The 17,039-nt window shown below is 44.3% G+C and overlaps 1 protein-coding gene across 1 annotated transcript in view; it reads left to right on the plus strand.

The window, feature by feature from the left end:
- Positions 1-16,041, plus strand: part of cmip (c-Maf inducing protein) — a 62,682-nt gene extending 46,641 nt beyond the window's left edge. Inside the window, exons 12-21 of the mRNA XM_088995777.1 lie at positions 2,837-2,863; positions 2,946-2,994; positions 3,074-3,181; positions 3,277-3,393; positions 4,769-4,909; positions 7,739-7,786; positions 7,904-8,050; positions 11,099-11,204; positions 11,317-11,387; positions 11,886-16,041. Of these exons, the coding sequence (XP_088851903.1) occupies positions 2,837-2,863; positions 2,946-2,994; positions 3,074-3,181; positions 3,277-3,393; positions 4,769-4,909; positions 7,739-7,786; positions 7,904-8,050; positions 11,099-11,204; positions 11,317-11,387; positions 11,886-11,939 (868 nt within the window). The 3' untranslated portion in view covers positions 11,940-16,041. The remainder of the gene's footprint in view (positions 1-2,836; positions 2,864-2,945; positions 2,995-3,073; positions 3,182-3,276; positions 3,394-4,768; positions 4,910-7,738; positions 7,787-7,903; positions 8,051-11,098; positions 11,205-11,316; positions 11,388-11,885) is intronic.
- Positions 16,042-17,039: the final 998 nt, after the last annotated feature.

The raw sequence follows: 17,039 nt of genomic DNA on the forward strand, positions 1-17,039 counted from the left end.
CAACGTTCCTGTTGTCACAACATGCATGGGGGGCACAATAATTCATCAAATTAATCATCCAAAAAAACCAAATGCCTTTCAGTTCCAGTTTGATAACCTGGGCCCAAAAATACGGTAGTTGCCACCAAATACTTTTGTTACCTTTGGTCGTTGAGACCTGGTTTTGTTTCGGGGCTGAAATGCCGACGTGTGTTGAAGACCCTGAACGACATGCCTCCTGTATGGGAGGCTGCGAATGACAGAATTCAAGCCTTGTTCCCCAGAGAGCCTGTCAGAATGTGTCGAAGCTGCCCCAAGCCACTTCTGAAAGCAGCCGGTGTGGTGTCAGAGCCACAGGTTCATTAAGCAGTGACGATGAGAAGACTTGTTGTGTGGAACACCTTGAACTCACCTGCACCATTTCTGCCTCGTGCTTGACTCATTAGGAAAGGCCAAAAGGCTGCCCAGGTTACCCGTAGCTCAGGATACAATGAAGTCACATTGACTAACAAGCACACCACACGTATGCCTCAGAGTTTGTGATGGCCAAGTGCAGTGGAAAAATCAAAATCTCTTCTGAGTGACAAATTGTTTTCATCTCCAAACAATATTTTCTACAGCAGATGAGAAATGTAAAAAGGATTTGATGAGTTCCAGTCTTGTCTTGAATCTGCCAAATTAGAATGAATAAAACAGTAACAGTGAGTATTTGAAATCAGGCTCCAAAATCATGAGCCTCTCAACCAAATGCACCGCTCAATGCACCATTCGACCAGTGAACCGCCAACACGTGCAAACAGGCCCCAACTTTCTGCACTTCACGTAGCCATTATACCAAAAGCGTGCTTAAAGGACAAGCGACAAGTGTCACTTTTTTGTTTCCTAACTGACATCAGGAAAACGTTTGATAGCATCTAAAATAGCCAAAACACGCAGACTGATATTTTTAGTCAAATGCAAAACACCAATAAAAATCACTTCAAGTGTCCAAAATCTGCAAAAAAATGGAGCTGCGAATTCGGCATTTTCAGAAAGTCCCGCCCCCAGTTTGTGACGTCACGCCAAGACGTCTTGCATTGCTTGAGAATCAAAACAATGGCTTCAGATTCGGATAATATGCTTTCTTGTTACTCATCCAGTTATGACTATGATTCAAATAGTTCTGAAGAGGAAAGCATACATGTTTGCCATCCATTAAAGAAGTCCTTCCGGGTCATTTTAAGGCAACATTGGGGGAAATGGCTCACCCAAAAAGAGGCAGAAAATGGCGACCTCTTGTAGACATGACAGGGTATTGCGTTTCCACAGGCTGAAAAATTCCTTATATGGAGCTTGGACGACCTCTTCTGGCGCAACACGAGGTTTTCAGATCAAACAAGCATTGACGTGATGCAAGGACTGCGACAATGTGTCCTTTTTTCGGTCAGTGGCGTTCCTTTAGTGACGTCACGTACGGACTCGTCACCAACTGAAAAACAAGACTTCCTGAATATTCAGCGCGAGTCTTAAAAGATAAAATATAGCTCTATGCGGTGGAATCTTTGTCAAATACGCTCAGTAGAAGAAGTCATTTGAAGCCATTTGACAAATTATGGACACAACTTGACCGGCCGGAGGTGTCGGTTGTCCTTTAACTATTGACTAAAGGAAAGAAGAAATAGGCAAGCAGGATCTCAAAGGATATTTAGTCCCTTGTGGATGTTAACCTTTTTGTTGAAACAATTGTCTTCATAAATTGTCTGTCTTTCCTTCATGTTTGCATTTTTTTCTTTTAATTGTGTGGTAATACCATGTCTATTTATATTTTATATTGATGTATAAATTCCATGTGCTATAAAGCCACTTGTTTATTATACACACACATATTTCCAGTGATACCTCAGTTTACGAACTTAATTGGTTCCCAGAAAGTGTGTGGAAGGCAAAAAGTGTGTCTTCCAAACATTACTTTCACATAGGAAACCATTAAAAATGAGAATAATCCATTTCCAGGTCCCAATAAACCTTAATTTTCTACTAAATAAGCCTTGAAACTACACAAAATACACCTCATTTTATGTCTAATAAATGTGCTATTGGATTGTAATTAAAGAAATAAACCTTTGTGATGGTCGTTGATGTCGTTGCTTCTTGATGACATCTGAGTGAAGTTGCCATGCTTTCTTGGCGATAATACCCTCACACACACGGTCCCCTGCAAGCTGCTTTTCGTTCATCCAAAACAACAGAGGTTTTTCAAGCCCTTCTATTGCCCGAGACCGTTGCTTAGACAACACAGAAATACCCTTAGCCACACGTAGCAATGATCGACTTAGCATACTGGTACTGGGACACTAAGTCACACAAACGCACACCTCGTTCATGTTTTTTGATCTCCTTCTTCTGGTGGACCGTCATTTTCTTTTGTGTCCTTTTCGCCTTAGCACTAGCCTGTGGTGGGGTCTTTTTTGGTTCCAAAAAAGCAAAAGTACTCCACTCGAAAACAAACCATGTATGCACTCAGAGAAAGGGTGTATGGAAAAGTAGTCCGGCAGCCACGGAGGGGCTGTTCGGCCGTGTGGTTTGGTGTTATTCCGCCAAAAACTAGTCCGCCAGCCATGGTGGCGCTCTGTGTGTTTCCTGAAAACTAGTGTGTGTGTGTGTGTGTGTGTGTGTGTGTGTGTGTGTGTGTGTGTGTGTGTGTGTGTGTGTGTCTGTGTGCGTGTGTCTGCGTGCGTGCGTGCGCATGTGTGTTTGTGTGTGCGTGCGCGTGTGTGTGTGTGCGTGTGTGTGTGTGTGTGTCGTACACACAGAACCATTTAAACATTCAACAATATTTCCATTGAGACACTAACATGTCGTTTGTCTTCTTCTGCAGGGCCCTTGCTCATGCCAAATTCACCAAGTAAGTTTGACATAAAACACCACTGGATCTCAAAATATCGATTTGAGTTCATCAACGTTCTTCTTTACCTGTGTCTGAATAGGGAAGTGAAATATGTTATTCAGAGGTTTGCAGAGGATCCAAGGCAAGAGGTGAGACTTTGTTCAAAGCAACGTCAGCCCCGCAATGCTGCAGAATATAGCCGTAAACTAGTCCTTTTGTACCTTCTAGGTCCATTCCTGCCTCCTCAGCGTGCGTTCCGGAAAAGATGGCTGGTTTCAACTCTATAGTCCAGGAGGAGTAGCCTGTGATGATGATGGGGAACTTTTTGCCAGTATGGTGGGTCTACGAACGAACACCCGCAACCTTAATTGCGATGGTTGCGATGATTGGGATCAACTGTCCAATCTCTGTCTCTCTCTCTTCAAAACCAGGTTCATATCCTGATGGGTTCCTGTTATAAGACTAAGAAGTTCCTCTTCTCTTTGGCCGAGAACAAGCTTGGCCCCTGCATGCTATTGGCCTTGCGTGGGAACCAGACAATGGTTGAGGTGCGTCATTGCTCTAAGTCACCATTCACAAGCTACTCGGTTCTGTTTTTTGATTTACTTCTCAAGGGTCACACGATAAAAGTGAAGGGCGGCCCAGTGGTCCAGTGGTTAGCACGCTGACTTCACAGTGCAGAGATCATGAGTTCAAATCCTGCTCTGGTCTCCCTGCGTGGCGTTTAAATGTTCGCCCTCGCCCCGCGTGGGTTTTCTCCGGGTCCTCGTGCAAAAACATCCTTTGCAAGCTGTTTGAACACTCTAAATAGTCCCAAGGGGTGAATGGTTGTTTGTTTCTGTGTGCCCTGCGATTGCCCCGCAACCAATTCAGGGTGTCCCCTGCCTAGTGGCCGAAGACGGCTGGGATAGGCTCCAGTAACCCCCGCGACCCTGGTGAGGATCAAATGGTCCAGAAGATGAAAGGATAAAAGTGCAGATGAAGTCTTTGATTGTGACCTTGAGAGTTTTGAAAGGCGCTTAGAAATGAAATGGGTTATTAGGATTGTAACTTTCGCAATGAGACATCAAGTATCTTCCTCCATTTTGAAACAATGCAGAATCTAAAAGAGGAATTTGAATATCTTGATGTCAAGGTGTCACGGCCATATAGCTGCGTCCACTTTTCTCGATGGTATTACAACTTATTCACGCCGAAGGTGTAAACCTGTTTAGGAACAAAGCTCACCTGCCAAGACCACACTCACACACACAGACCACAATGAAAACAGTGTTTGTGGGAGCAGTTCAACGGCTGATTTTGGGTACTTTTGAACGTGCACAAACGAGCACGAGCAAATGTGCAAAGTGATCAATTAACTAGGGGCAACCAAAATTGCAGCCACCAAACGCTCTAAATTGTAACGCAGTACTTTTGGCGCCACTACAATAGGCTGTTATAGGCATGATAATAACAAAAGTGATTGAGACGTTTCAAGGAGAGATGTGCAACCAAGTGCTTGCTGTACCTGAAGATAAGCAGTGATGGCAACACAAATTAATCCCTAACTAATTCAATCAATCAATCACCAATTCACTTACTCACTGTCTTTAGTGATGCATCGTGCAAACAATCTGAATTTGGAGCATTTTCGCTGTCTTATGGTCAAGGTGTGCAAATGTCTTAAGGTTGATCCTCAAAAGTTGTACTTGCTGCTATTCTGCAAGATGAACACATACCTGGACAGCCGAGCACCATTTGTGTCACCGCCTCAGCCAACGCTGAAAATTCCCTCGCCTCAAGTTTGGTTTTGTAGATGTACAAAGTACTCCTGCGCTTCCACAATGTATTTTTTATTTTGTTTTCTCACTAAAAATGGTGGAATTCTGCACTGGTGAGTGAGTATCAATCATCTCATCTAAAAGTTTGATTGTGTGTGGCCAGATTTTATGTCTGATGTTGGAATACAACATCATCGAGAACAAGGACACCCAGCTGCAGATCATTTCCACTCTGGAGAGCACCCACGTGGGCATCCGTATGTACGAACAACTCTGCGACCGACAGCGGGAACTTAAAGAACTGGTTAGTTGCTCATTTGTAATGCACAAAAAGACTCGATATGCGCACGTAACGGTTGCATGTGCATTGCTTATGCAGTTGACGAATTGGAATTGAATGAACTATGACTGGCATTAAAGTTTGAATTCTTAAAGGCATTGCCAAAGTCAAAATAAAAACAATGAAGGCAAGCAGACATTCCACTTGGACTACATTTTGCAACTTATACCAGAATGCTTGGAATATGTCAGTGCATATTACATTGAAGGTGTAACCTTATTATGCTGTAAATCTATAGTGCATTTTAAATTACAACCCAACACTTTTCGTCATGAAAAGTAGCTCTGTAAATACTTTTTTCACTATGCACTATGAATGCATAAGGCAATATTATACGATTCTCAAGATTGTGAAATTTTGTCATGTAGTAGACATCGCAGCATTTGTACTTCGGAAAAGAAAAAACTCAAACAAAACCGAGGGATCCGTTTTTAGTTCGTTTTTTTTTTTTGTTTCAGCAGTGAAAAGGTTTGAAAGACTTAAATCTATTAAAATTGAATCACTCAGAGGTTGAGTATCGATCTCTATCCCCCCCCTCTCTCTCTCTCTTCCCTCGCCTCCTCTCTATGTTTCTCTATGTCTGTGTAAGCTCTCAGTCGTACCGGAATGGTCCATCGATGAAAAGGTTTCTTCAGCCGTCATCTGTACAAATTTGAAGGTGTCGGACGTTTCACTTTGTCAGCAAACTAAAGTTGCTGTTAGTTTCGGCCCTATACCTATATATCCCTACTGTCCAGACATGGCGGTGCCGGACTCTGCTATGATAGGTCCCTGCTCTCAGGTTGGGGGGAGCAGAGGACTACTCCTTGCAGCTGCTCCACTGATAGTTCCTGTCGTTCTGACTAACGAGTGGCCTGATTGCCCCACTTTGACCGCGATCACCTCATCAGTATTCCTAATCCTATGTTGCCTAAGCAGGCTATTGTATGAACGATCCAAATTGAACCTCACTCACCCACCAGACCGCTTTAATGAAGGATTTTGTTGTTTTATAAGAATCGCTTCTTTTACCCCCCTTTCAAACCATCTATGTTCTTTGGCTAAGATTTTAACCTCATTGTCGTCAAATGAGTGGTTGCTAGCTTTTAGGTGCATATGTACTGCCGATTGAGGTCCACTCGTATTATCCCTGCGATGTTGATAAAGTCTTTTTTGGAAAATTTGTGGAGTCTCCCCAATGTACTGCTCTTTACAATTTTCATTCGGACAATGTATTGAATAAACTACATGTCTTAGTTTTTCATTTGGCAGCCTATCTTTTGGATGTACTGATTTTTGCCTTTGAGTGTTTATCGGTTTGAAATAAGTAGCAATTTTGTGTTGCCAAAGGACTCTTTGTAATTTTTCAGAAACTCCTGCAATGTAAGGTACTGCTACTCCTCTCCTTTTTGTATCTTGAGAATTATTGGTTTCATTCCCTATTCTTTCTTTCTGACATTTGTTGAATGACCACTGAGGGTATCCACAGTTAGTGAGTGCTCTCCTGATATGTTTTGACTCCTTTTCTCTACCTTCAGTGCTAGTTGGTATTAGTTTGGCCCTATGCTGGAGGGTTCTGATAACTCCTAGTTTGTGTTGTAGAGGGTGGTGAGAATCAAAAAGTATTGGCTTCCTAAAGAATCAGAATCATCTTTATTGCCAAGTATGTAGAACACATAAGGAATGTGTTTCCGGTAGAACACGCTGCATTAGTATCATCATCAAAAAATTGCAAAGTGGCACTATACAGTTCCATTTGGGTGACTGTTCAGAGTTAATGGCTTGGGGGAAGAAGCTGTTTAAATGTCTGCTGGATTTGGTGCGCATGGATCGGTAGCGCCTGCCTGAGGGGAGTAGTTGGAAAAGGTGGTGGGCAGGGTGCGGAGGGTCCAGTAGGATTTTCCACGCCCTAGTTTGGATTCTTGCAGTGTGCAAGTCCTCGAGAGTGTGTAGGGCGGTGCCAATGATTTTTTTTCCCGCCGTCCTAACTGTCCGTTGAAGTCGGATTTTGTCCATTTTTGTGGCGGCCCCGAACCAAACGGTGATGGAAGAACACAGGATGGATTCGATGACAGCCGTGTAGAAATGTTGCAGCACCTCCTGTGGCAGGCCATGCTTCTTTAGCAGCCTCAGGAAGTACATTCTCTGTTGGGCCTTTTTCAAGACAGAGTTGGTGTTGACCTCCCACTTCATGTCCTGGGAGACTGTGATTCCCTGGAACTTGAAGGTCTCAACGGTTGGCAGTTGGATAGTGTGAGGGGTAGCTGTGGTGATGGATGTTTCCTGAAGTCCACGATCATCTCGACTGTCTTGAGCGTGTTCAGCTCCAGGTTGTGACGGCTGCACCAGAGCTCCAGCTGCTCCACTTGTCGGTACGCAGACTTGTCTCCTTCTATTTTTAGTGCTCTGTCCTCTTTTATAATGACTTTACAGTTCAAAAAGGCTAGTTGGTTCTCTTTAATGTTGTCGCGAGTAAATTAAATATAGATGTCTACCGAGTTGAGTATGTCTCCCTCTCGCTCTCTTCCCTCCCTCTCTCTCTCTCTGTCTGTGTCTCTCTCTCTTTCAGGGCTACTCAGGCATGCCATTGCTGACTCTGTTTTGAAGCAGTTTCACCAATCACAAATAGTTCACCACTGGGTATAAAGGCGGTTTTAGCACCACCACTTTTCTTTATAGTCTGCCCAATCACCTAAAGGTGTCTGTCGACTTTATGACTTAAACATTGCTTGGAAAGTCAAAAAAAAGCTAGTCAGGCACACTATCTACTGTCAAGAAAGGTCACGTGCACTGACGCTTTTTTTGTCTTCACAGCAAAGAAAGGGAGGCCCCACCCGTCTGACCCTTCCTTCCAAGTCCACGGTGAGATAATATTGATACGCTCCACCGTCTTTCTTCTTCGCCACACCGTCCTTATACCGTATATGCATAACGCTCATGTACCCTTGTATAGCTAATGTACCCTTTGTTATGATTTAGGATGCAGACTTGGCTCGGCTGTTGAGTTCAGGTTCTTTTGGGAACTTGGAGAATCTCAGCCTGGCCTTCACCAATGTCACGAGTGCCTGTGCCGAGCAGCTCATCAAGCTGCCTTCACTCAAACAACTTAACCTTTGGTCCACTCAGGTAGACAAACAAACAAACACACACACACACACACCCTGAATCTCAGAATTTCATAAAGTAACAAAACAATCATTTTGAACAGGACAACATTCCAGTGGGATTAAAACACTAAACATGGTCGCTCGAAACAGGTGCTTTAATTGCCTGCCGATTCATATCTCCTCTTTCTTTTCCTCTCGAACCAAAGTTTTGAAGAGAAGTTGTTAGGGGTGAGCTTTTTCTACAGGTCAGATTTCTGACCTTTTCCGATCAATTGACAATCCTCAACGAAAGAAACCTTTCAGGGTGGGGTAAGTGGTTGCTCTTGGCTTTGTGGTCGAGTAAGAGGAGAGACAACAAGGAAGTTGTTAGCGTCTTTGTGATTTGTTTTGGACAGGTGTGATATTGATTTTGGCCGCCGCTTGGATGCGTAGGGATATTGTGTTATTGCTCAGACACGTGTAAAATTGGAAGGAAATATTAACCAATGCATACTTTGATGGATAACTACAAAATGGGCTCGGTCTTTTTTTTTTACAAATTCGCAATTGGGATGAATGGCCGCCAATGAAATTTCAGGGGGGGGCGGGGTGCCGTAGTCGAGCGGTTTGCACGCCGGCTTCACAATGCAGAGGTTGTGAGTCCAAGACCCAGTCCGGCCTCCCTGTGCGGAGATTGCATGTTCTCCCTGCGTGGGTTTCTTCATTTTCCTCCCACATTCCAAAAACATGCGTGGTACTCTAAATTGTCCCGAGGGGGGAGTACGAGTGTGACTGGTTCTTTGTCTCTGTGTGCTCTCCAATTGGCTGGCAACCAATTCAGGGTGTCGCCCGAAGACGGCTGGGATAGGCACCAGCACCACTCGCGACCCTAATGAGGATAAAGTGGGCTGGAAAATGGATGGATGGATGGATGGAAAACATCAAAGCTCAACACATCGCCCCCAGCCGTCATTCATCATTGAACTGGCATTTCACACCAAGCATCTTGAAGGAAAGAAAAAAACTACTAAATACCAAATAATATGACAACACAAAGACACCGAGTCATTCATTCTTCAGCGCTTGCTGTACCCTGTTTGTGACATGAATCAGTTCGAGATGAAAGAGGAGAGGATCAATGTGTCCTTTTCAGCAGTGGATCAGGGATGTCATGGTGAAATGTGCACTTCGACTACAAGCTAAATGTTGAAAGCAAACATGAAGCTGTCACATCCATTGACGAAAAGACATTGTCTCATATCTCCTGTCCCACAGACATCCGCTTCAATTCCATGCCGCGACAGTTCCACATACGCATCGGCGCCCTGCGCTGACACTCCTTTCTTCTTATCGCGGGCTCCTCAAGCCATGCATCCATCCAGCTGCCCAACGGCACCGTCCTTCCGCTGAACAAAGCGGGGCTGTGAAGATGCTGCCCATTACAGGCACAAAAAAAGCACATTTTGTCCCAGAGCTGTCCAGTGATGACAGTCAAATGGCACTGACATTCCTCCCATTCAAAAACAGTACTGACATACAGTGGGGCCTTGGCTTCCGAACTTAATTGGTTCCCAGACAGTGTGTAGTGTGTGTGAGTGTGTAAGGTGAAAAGTGTGTATCCCAAAAATTAATTTCCCATAGGAAACCATTAAAATGAGAATAATCCGTTCCCAGGTCTCCATAAAATATAATTTTCAACTAAATAAGCCTTAAAACTACACACACCATACCTTATTCTATGTATAATAAATGTGCTATTGTATTGTAATGAAAGAAATACACTGCACTGTATAATAAAGTCACTTTATTTACATTTGTGATGGTCGTTGATGGCTCTTAATTGACACCTGTTGCTTTCTGACTTGTAAGGTCTTACAAAACTGAGGCATCACATGATCATTCATCATGTTGACGATTCTCATAGCCTTTTCTGGATGGAAGTGTTCAATAAAAACCTGCACATCAACTCCTGAATGGCCTGCTTCAGTTTGTCCTCTTGAAGGCAAATCAAATTATCTGTGTTGAGGACGTCATTATGGTCAGCAACAAGCTCCTCGATTTCATCTGCATCCACTTTGAGTCCCGTAGGTGCTGGCAGAGATTTTATGACAACAAAAGGCGCGAGTCCGATGATTCCACGGATCTGGAATAAAACGCGACAAAAGAAGGTTGGCGGGTCGATCGGTACAGCCTGTCAAGCTAGGCAAAATAAAATGGCACACTCGCGATCCCGGAAAGCAACAAACTTACGCGATCGCGGCTAACAATCACCTTGGGCGAAGCAAACTGGCAAGTCCAAGACACTGGCGAGGCGCGAGGCGTCGTAATCGTGTCACTGGTGAGGTGACAGTGACTCGCTGAAATGTCCCAGTATCTGTGATTAGGGGATCAACACGCACACCTCGTTCGGATTTGTGTAAAGCTTTTAGGCGAAGGATGGTAGCAGTGGTGGACTTAGCATACCAGGCTCTTTATTTGTAGAAGGGTAGTAGAAAGTTACTCTCAGGGAAGCGACACACAGCGTGGGAGATGTGTCAGGCTTGAGATTCACATGACGGCCGCTGTGCGCAGATGTGACGCCACAAACGCACACCTTGTTCGTGTTTCTCAATGATCTCCTTCTTCTCCTCGACTGTAAGTTTGTTTTGTGTCTTCTTCGGCTGAACTCGAGCCTGTGGTGGGATCTTTTTCGGTCCCAAATAGGCAAAAGTATCGTTGAAGACGATCGACGTGTGCACTCATAGAAAGGGGGTGTGCAAAGGTAGGCCGGCTGGGACGCTGTTCGCTCGTGTGCTTTTGTGTTCTTCCGCCGAAGATTACTCCGCCAGCCGTGGTGCGGGGTGTGTATCGCAAAAATAGCGCGCGTGCCAAGGTTTAATTTTCATACACGTAACGTTCGTAAACCGAAATGTTCGTGAGGCAAGGTGTTCGTAAAGCGAGGCCCCAATGTACATCCTAATTTTTAGTGACACTTCATTTTCATTGAAAGTATGACTCTGGATAGTTCAGTTATTTCAGTCTGAAATATTATTGAGAATAAAGCTGAGATGAAGAAAAATAGGTACATTTATCTAATGTCTTTCCACAGTTTGGGGACGCAGGACTGCGGCTCTTATCGGAGCACCTGGCCTGCCTTCAGGTGTTGAACCTGTGTGAGACTCCTGTCACCGATGCTGGATTACTGGCTCTGAGCTGTAAGAGAACACATACGCATTGTTTTCGCAGGTCATCCCAAGAATCTCATTAATTATGTGTCAATTCATGAAAAAAAGGATTGCGCAAATTGTATTTGTATGCTTGTTCCAGCCATGAAGAGTTTGTGTAGTCTGAACATGAACAGCACCAAGCTAACAGCTGACACATATGAGGACCTCAAGGTAAAGACACGAACATGACAAAATGTTTGAATTGGTGTCTCATTCTGCTTAACCCTCGTGATGATAAACAAATAAAACTATTAGCTATCTATTAGCTAGCAAGCTAGCTTTCTATCTGTTTGAGTTACTTTCGGGTTGAGTAAACACTGGCGCGTGTGGCTGCCACTACTCACCCACAGAAAATCTGATCCTGACTGTAAAGTGACCTTGAGATTTTTGAAAGCCGCTTATAAATATAAATGAAATGTATTATTATTGTTATTATTATTAAAAATGTCAATGCCACAAAGCACAGCAAAAATGTGCAAGGGTTGACCAGACACAACCAGCAGGCGGCAGTGCGCCACACTATTTAATCCAAGTATGTGATGCAAATGAACGTTTCACAACATGACTTCTAGAGACTCGCCTCCATTTTTGACTCTGATTGTTCATTGTAAATTCAAAGGTCCGCTTCATGGGATGTCATGTCTTTTGTTTGTTCCCTTTTGCATCCAGGCCAAACTGCCCAACCTGAAAGATGTGGATGTTCGGTACACAGAGGCCTGGTGATTGAATGTCTTGGCCTCACCTGTATATGGGGAGCCAGACTCCCAGAAGAAAGCCTCGCCACTCGGAAAACAGTTCACAAACAAGTTTTTTCATTGCATCGACCAATATTTTCATTCGTCAAGATGTCAGAAGTCTTAAAAGTGTGTGTGAGGAGAAAATACAGCCGTGCTCACTTGCAATTTTCTCCCCCGCAAAGAAAGTTTTCCGGGCCTTGTTTCTCTCGTCTCTACTGCTGTCAATGTATAGTGGCCGCTTTTTCTTTTTGGGCTGATGGGGGAGAGAATGTTCGGGGACCTGCTACACTGGCCCAAAGCAGGGAGCTACTTTTGCTCCCTTTATCCTCGTAATATGTTTTCAGACATGTCATCTGGTTCTCAACTGCTGCGGCTGGGAATGTGATGCCCATTCAGAGCCGTTCACTCGTTTTGTTTTGAATCGCTCATGGCTCTCATCTGACAATGCGCTTACATTCCACATTCCAGCTCTTCTCTGCCCCGAACCGCAACCTTGCGAATCAAACACGGCTTTTTCTCGTAATCAGGCCCTCATTGCGTTGTCCACATTCATTTCAGAGTTCTGAGACTGTGATTGAAGACTGTGCCCACTCCGCATTTAGAAAAAGGCAGGACAAAATGGGGGTTTTCAGTTTGAATCTGCAGTGATCCCTTATTTATCGCAATTAATGGGGATCAGAACCCCTGCGAAGCAGGAAAATCCACAAAGTTCTGTTTTCCCCCCCCACACACACACACACATTGCTTAAAGGTCAACCGACGTCACCGTTTTTGTATGTTTTATATGCATCTAAAATACCCAAAACACGCAGGCTGATATTTTTAGTCAAATGCAAAACACCAATAAAAATGACTTCAAGTGTCCTAAATCTGCAAAAAAATAAAATGAGCTGCGGATTGGGCATTTTCAGAAAGTCCCGCCCCCAGTTCGCGATGTCACGCCAAGACATCTTGCATTGCTGGAGAATCCAAACAATAGCTTCAGATTCGGAGAAGATGCTTTCTTGTTACACATCCAGTTATGAATATGATTCAAATAGTTCTAAAGAGGAAAGCATACATGTTTGCAATCGATTAAAGAAGGTTTTCTGCGTCGTTTTAATGGCTCAGGACTGACGTGTAGTGTCACAGAAAGATGCAGAAGATGGCGGCAGAGCTCCATGTAAGGAATGAATCAGCCCGTTTCCACAGGCTGATAAATTCCTTCCATGGAGCTTGGACGCCCTCTTCTGGCGGCTTTTTGGTGCAACATCAGGTTTTCAGACCAAACAAGTACAGCAAAATACATTGACGTGATGGAAGGACCGCTACAATGTGTCCTTTTTTCGGTCAGGGGCGTTCCTTTAGTGACGTCACGTACGGACTCGTCACCAATTCAAAAAACAAAAGACTTCCTGAATATTCAGCGCATGTCTTAAAAGGTAAAATCTAGCTATATGCGGTGGAATCTTTGTCAAATACGCTCCATGGAAGTCATTTGAAGCCATTTGACAAATTATGGACACAACTTGTCCGGAGATGTCGGTTGTCCTTTAAGCGTTTGTGGACAGCAACGTGTTTAAAATATGTGCACGTTATTGGAGACAAAGACTACAGCAGTCCACGTATTTACTTTAATATTTCATTCTAAAACCAGCACGCACGTCATAAACAACGGAAGAGACAGTATACCCGCTTGATGAGACTGAAGGTGCTGTGAAGATGCTTAGCCAATCAGCTGGAGATCAATCCAATCGCTGCTGTCATAATGCACCCTGAACGAATACCCGCTGAATACACAGGACAAGCGTGTTCAGCCTTTTTTTTTCTGAATACAATATTTTGGAAGAATCTACCATGCACTGAAACCACAAAGTAGCGAGGGATCACTGTCCATATTTTTCCAGCTATCTGCAATTTCATAGACAGGGTGTTTGTGTGAAGATGAATGTCGTTAGGAATGATGTTTGAGACATGGTTTGGGGTGAGAGTGACAACCTTATTGGTCCCTTTTTTTTTATTTGTCCGTGTACATATACCGATCCGTTCCTGTGACTATTTAATAGGACTTTTGTGTGGCAGTAGCCTGGCGGTCTGGGATTGCCTCTTATTTATCATTCTATTTTACGCTCTGGGATTTGATCCTGGCAGTATAGACGTACACCAACTCCATTCTATCTTGCTGTTTTGAGTGCTTGTTTTTCATGCATCATACATGAAGCCAACGTCGACCGAACCCCTCGGAACTCTTTCAATCTGGGAAGAAGGATGCGGGATCTATCTGAAGGATGGGACCGGCACAGATCTGTTCATGAATACCGACACACAAGACTCCTCACCAGCTTTTTCATCAGCTGTGCCGTTTGAACCCTATTGTAGACTGTCGGACATGGAGAAAGAACACATGCCAAATGTCTTTTTGCATCCTGCCAACGTGAGGTTCTTCCGCCAGGCCACTGACACAGACCTTGTGGCGTGCTCCTTGTGCAAAGGTGCGGTCTGACCTCCCCTGCACGCAATTCATGTACATATTGTGGAGGGGTGGGCGACAGAGGCCGATGATTTTTGCGGGGTGGTGGGAAAGGACAACTTTAGGCCAGAATTGTCCCTCGACCTTCCCTCAAAGCATTGCCTGTGTACCGTGGCAACACTGCAGCGTCCGGTATGCGGCAATTGCCCTGACTCACTGCAAGTCAGCCATTTTTGTCTCGTGTATTTGGCTCCACGTTGAGACAAAACGGGACATGTTCATTTTTGTTTCCATCCCTTGTTTTTTTCCCTCTCCAATGTGCCAATCTGGAGAATGCTCCAGGCTGGTGAGAAAAAGCAAAGGTTGACACCAAGAATACGATGCTGTCCACTGTGCGTTACCTTCCTATTTATTTGCTGAAATGCAGTTTTCTATTTGGTCAGTAGATTTTGGGCCTTCTGCATCCGAGCTCACTTTCGTATCCTGTAATAATGTACATACAATTGTATATACTCTCCCTTTTCTCTCTTGTATTGGAATCATTTTTAAAGCCTTCTTGTTTTTCTTCTTTTCTCTCTTAATCTTAGCCTTCCTTTATCGGTGGGCTGGCGTTGCCTTCATTGAGCAAATCTGTGTGCTTGTTTGGTTGTTTCACTCCAAGTGCACTGTAATTGAAATATTAGTTTTTGTGGCATTGCAGTTTGAATTCCATTTTACCGCCTTTACTGGTTTGATGACATAGTTGTGATGTTTGGTTGCTCTTGTTTTCGGGGTTCTTTTGCATGTACATGTCTCGACGTCATCAGATAGTTTCACTCTTGGTTGTTTTCTACAAGGTTTGGAATTTAAGTGCTGAGCTAGAGCAATCACAAAAACAATATTTAAAAGATCCTAAGCGAATAATTTACAAAACACAATGAGCACGACAATACAATTTTGATTTCAAAAAAGAAAGAAAGAACACGGGCAGCCTGGTAGTTGAGTGGTTAGCACGTCGACTTCACAGTGCAGAGGTCAAGAGTTCAATTCCAGCTCCGGCCTTCCTGTCTGCTGTTTGCATGTTCTCCCCGGGCCTTCTTGCCTTTTCTCCAGGTACTCCGGTTTCCTCCCACATTCCAAAAGCATGCACGGCAGGTGGATTGAATGCTCCAAATTGACCTTAAGTCTGAGAGCGAATGGTTGTTTGTTTCTGTGTGCTCTGCGATTAGCTGGCAACTGGTTCAGGGTGTCCCCCGCCTAATGCCGAAGACAGCTTGGATAGGCTCCAGCACCTCCCACGACCCTAGTGGGGATAAGGTGGTTTGGAAAATGAATGTGTGTGTGTGGGGGGGTTGACACATTTTAACCCTTTCATCATGCAGTCTGGAATCTAGTAACATGATATGAATGAGCTGTCTACTGGAGTCACAACTTTCCCAGAAAGGAATTCAGAAATAAACCTAATAACCTGGAAAGAGCGCCCATCCTTTTTGTCTTTGATTTTTTTAATCTCTCAGCATTGATCTGCTCCTACTGGGCTGTTGTACTTAATGTTAATGCTATTATTCTCATCATTCATCTTATTCATGCTGCTACTGCTTCGTGGCTGTAATAATACAAAACATCTTCAACATGATGTCAAATAAATTGTCTGTGAGTATCTTTTAGTTGGTGGTGTTCATCTTCTGTATGTTAATTATTGATTCAGTCCAAAACAAAATATGGTCCACTGAAAACGAAATGGCAGATACTAGATTAGACTGAAAAGATCCATGATTAAAGACAGCCAACATCAGAACGATATTTCAAGGATCAACAATCAGGCTTTGTATCAGACTGTTGAAGGTGTGATTGCGCCGCATTCGGTTTGCAGTGTGGATGGTGACCAGACCAGCAAAGAAAATTATCACTTGAGACCACGTAAGTCTGTTAAACGGCCATGAATTGACAGACACATCATGTCGATGAAGCTGTGACGACAATCTTGGCCACAGATTTGACCATGTCACATCTCGTCGCGGCGGCCCGGTAGTCGAGTGGTTAGCACATCGGCTTCACAGTGCAGAGGTCGCCGGTTCGCGTCCCGGTCCGGCCTCCCTGTGTGGAGTTTGCATGTTCTCCCCGGACCCGCGTGGGTTTTCTCCGGGTCCTCCGGTTTCCTCCCACACTCCAAAAACATGCATGGCAGGCAGATTGACCACTCCAAATTGTCCCTAGGTGTGAGTGTGAGAGTGACTGTTGTATGTCTTTGTGTGCCCTGCGATTGGCTGGCAACCAATTCAGGGTGTCCCCTGCCTCGTGCCCGAAGACAGCTGAGATAGGCTCCAGCAACCCCCGCAACCCTAATGAGGAATAAGCGGTATGGAAAATGAGATGAGATGAGATGAGACATCTCGTCGCCGCCCTGGACGGCCCCTCCCATCATCACTCACATGGGCTCCTATTTGCTCAGTAGATTTTGGGCCTTCTGTAGCATATGTCGCACTGCTACAGAATGTTGCGACAGGTCGTAAAGCAGCGGTGACGTCACGACCGCAGGTAGATTAAGATGGTGGCACAATAAACACGTTGACAAAGCAACTCTCCTCCTCTCATTCCTCCGGACACAACACCTTCTGCATCCGAGCTCACTTTCGTAACCTGTAATAATGTCCATAC

Source organism: Hippocampus bargibanti, linkage group LG05 (genome assembly GCF_051943395.1).
Source record: "Hippocampus bargibanti isolate YZ-2025 linkage group LG05, ASM5194339v1, whole genome shotgun sequence".
Taxonomy (NCBI): Eukaryota; Metazoa; Chordata; class Actinopteri; order Syngnathiformes; family Syngnathidae; genus Hippocampus; species Hippocampus bargibanti.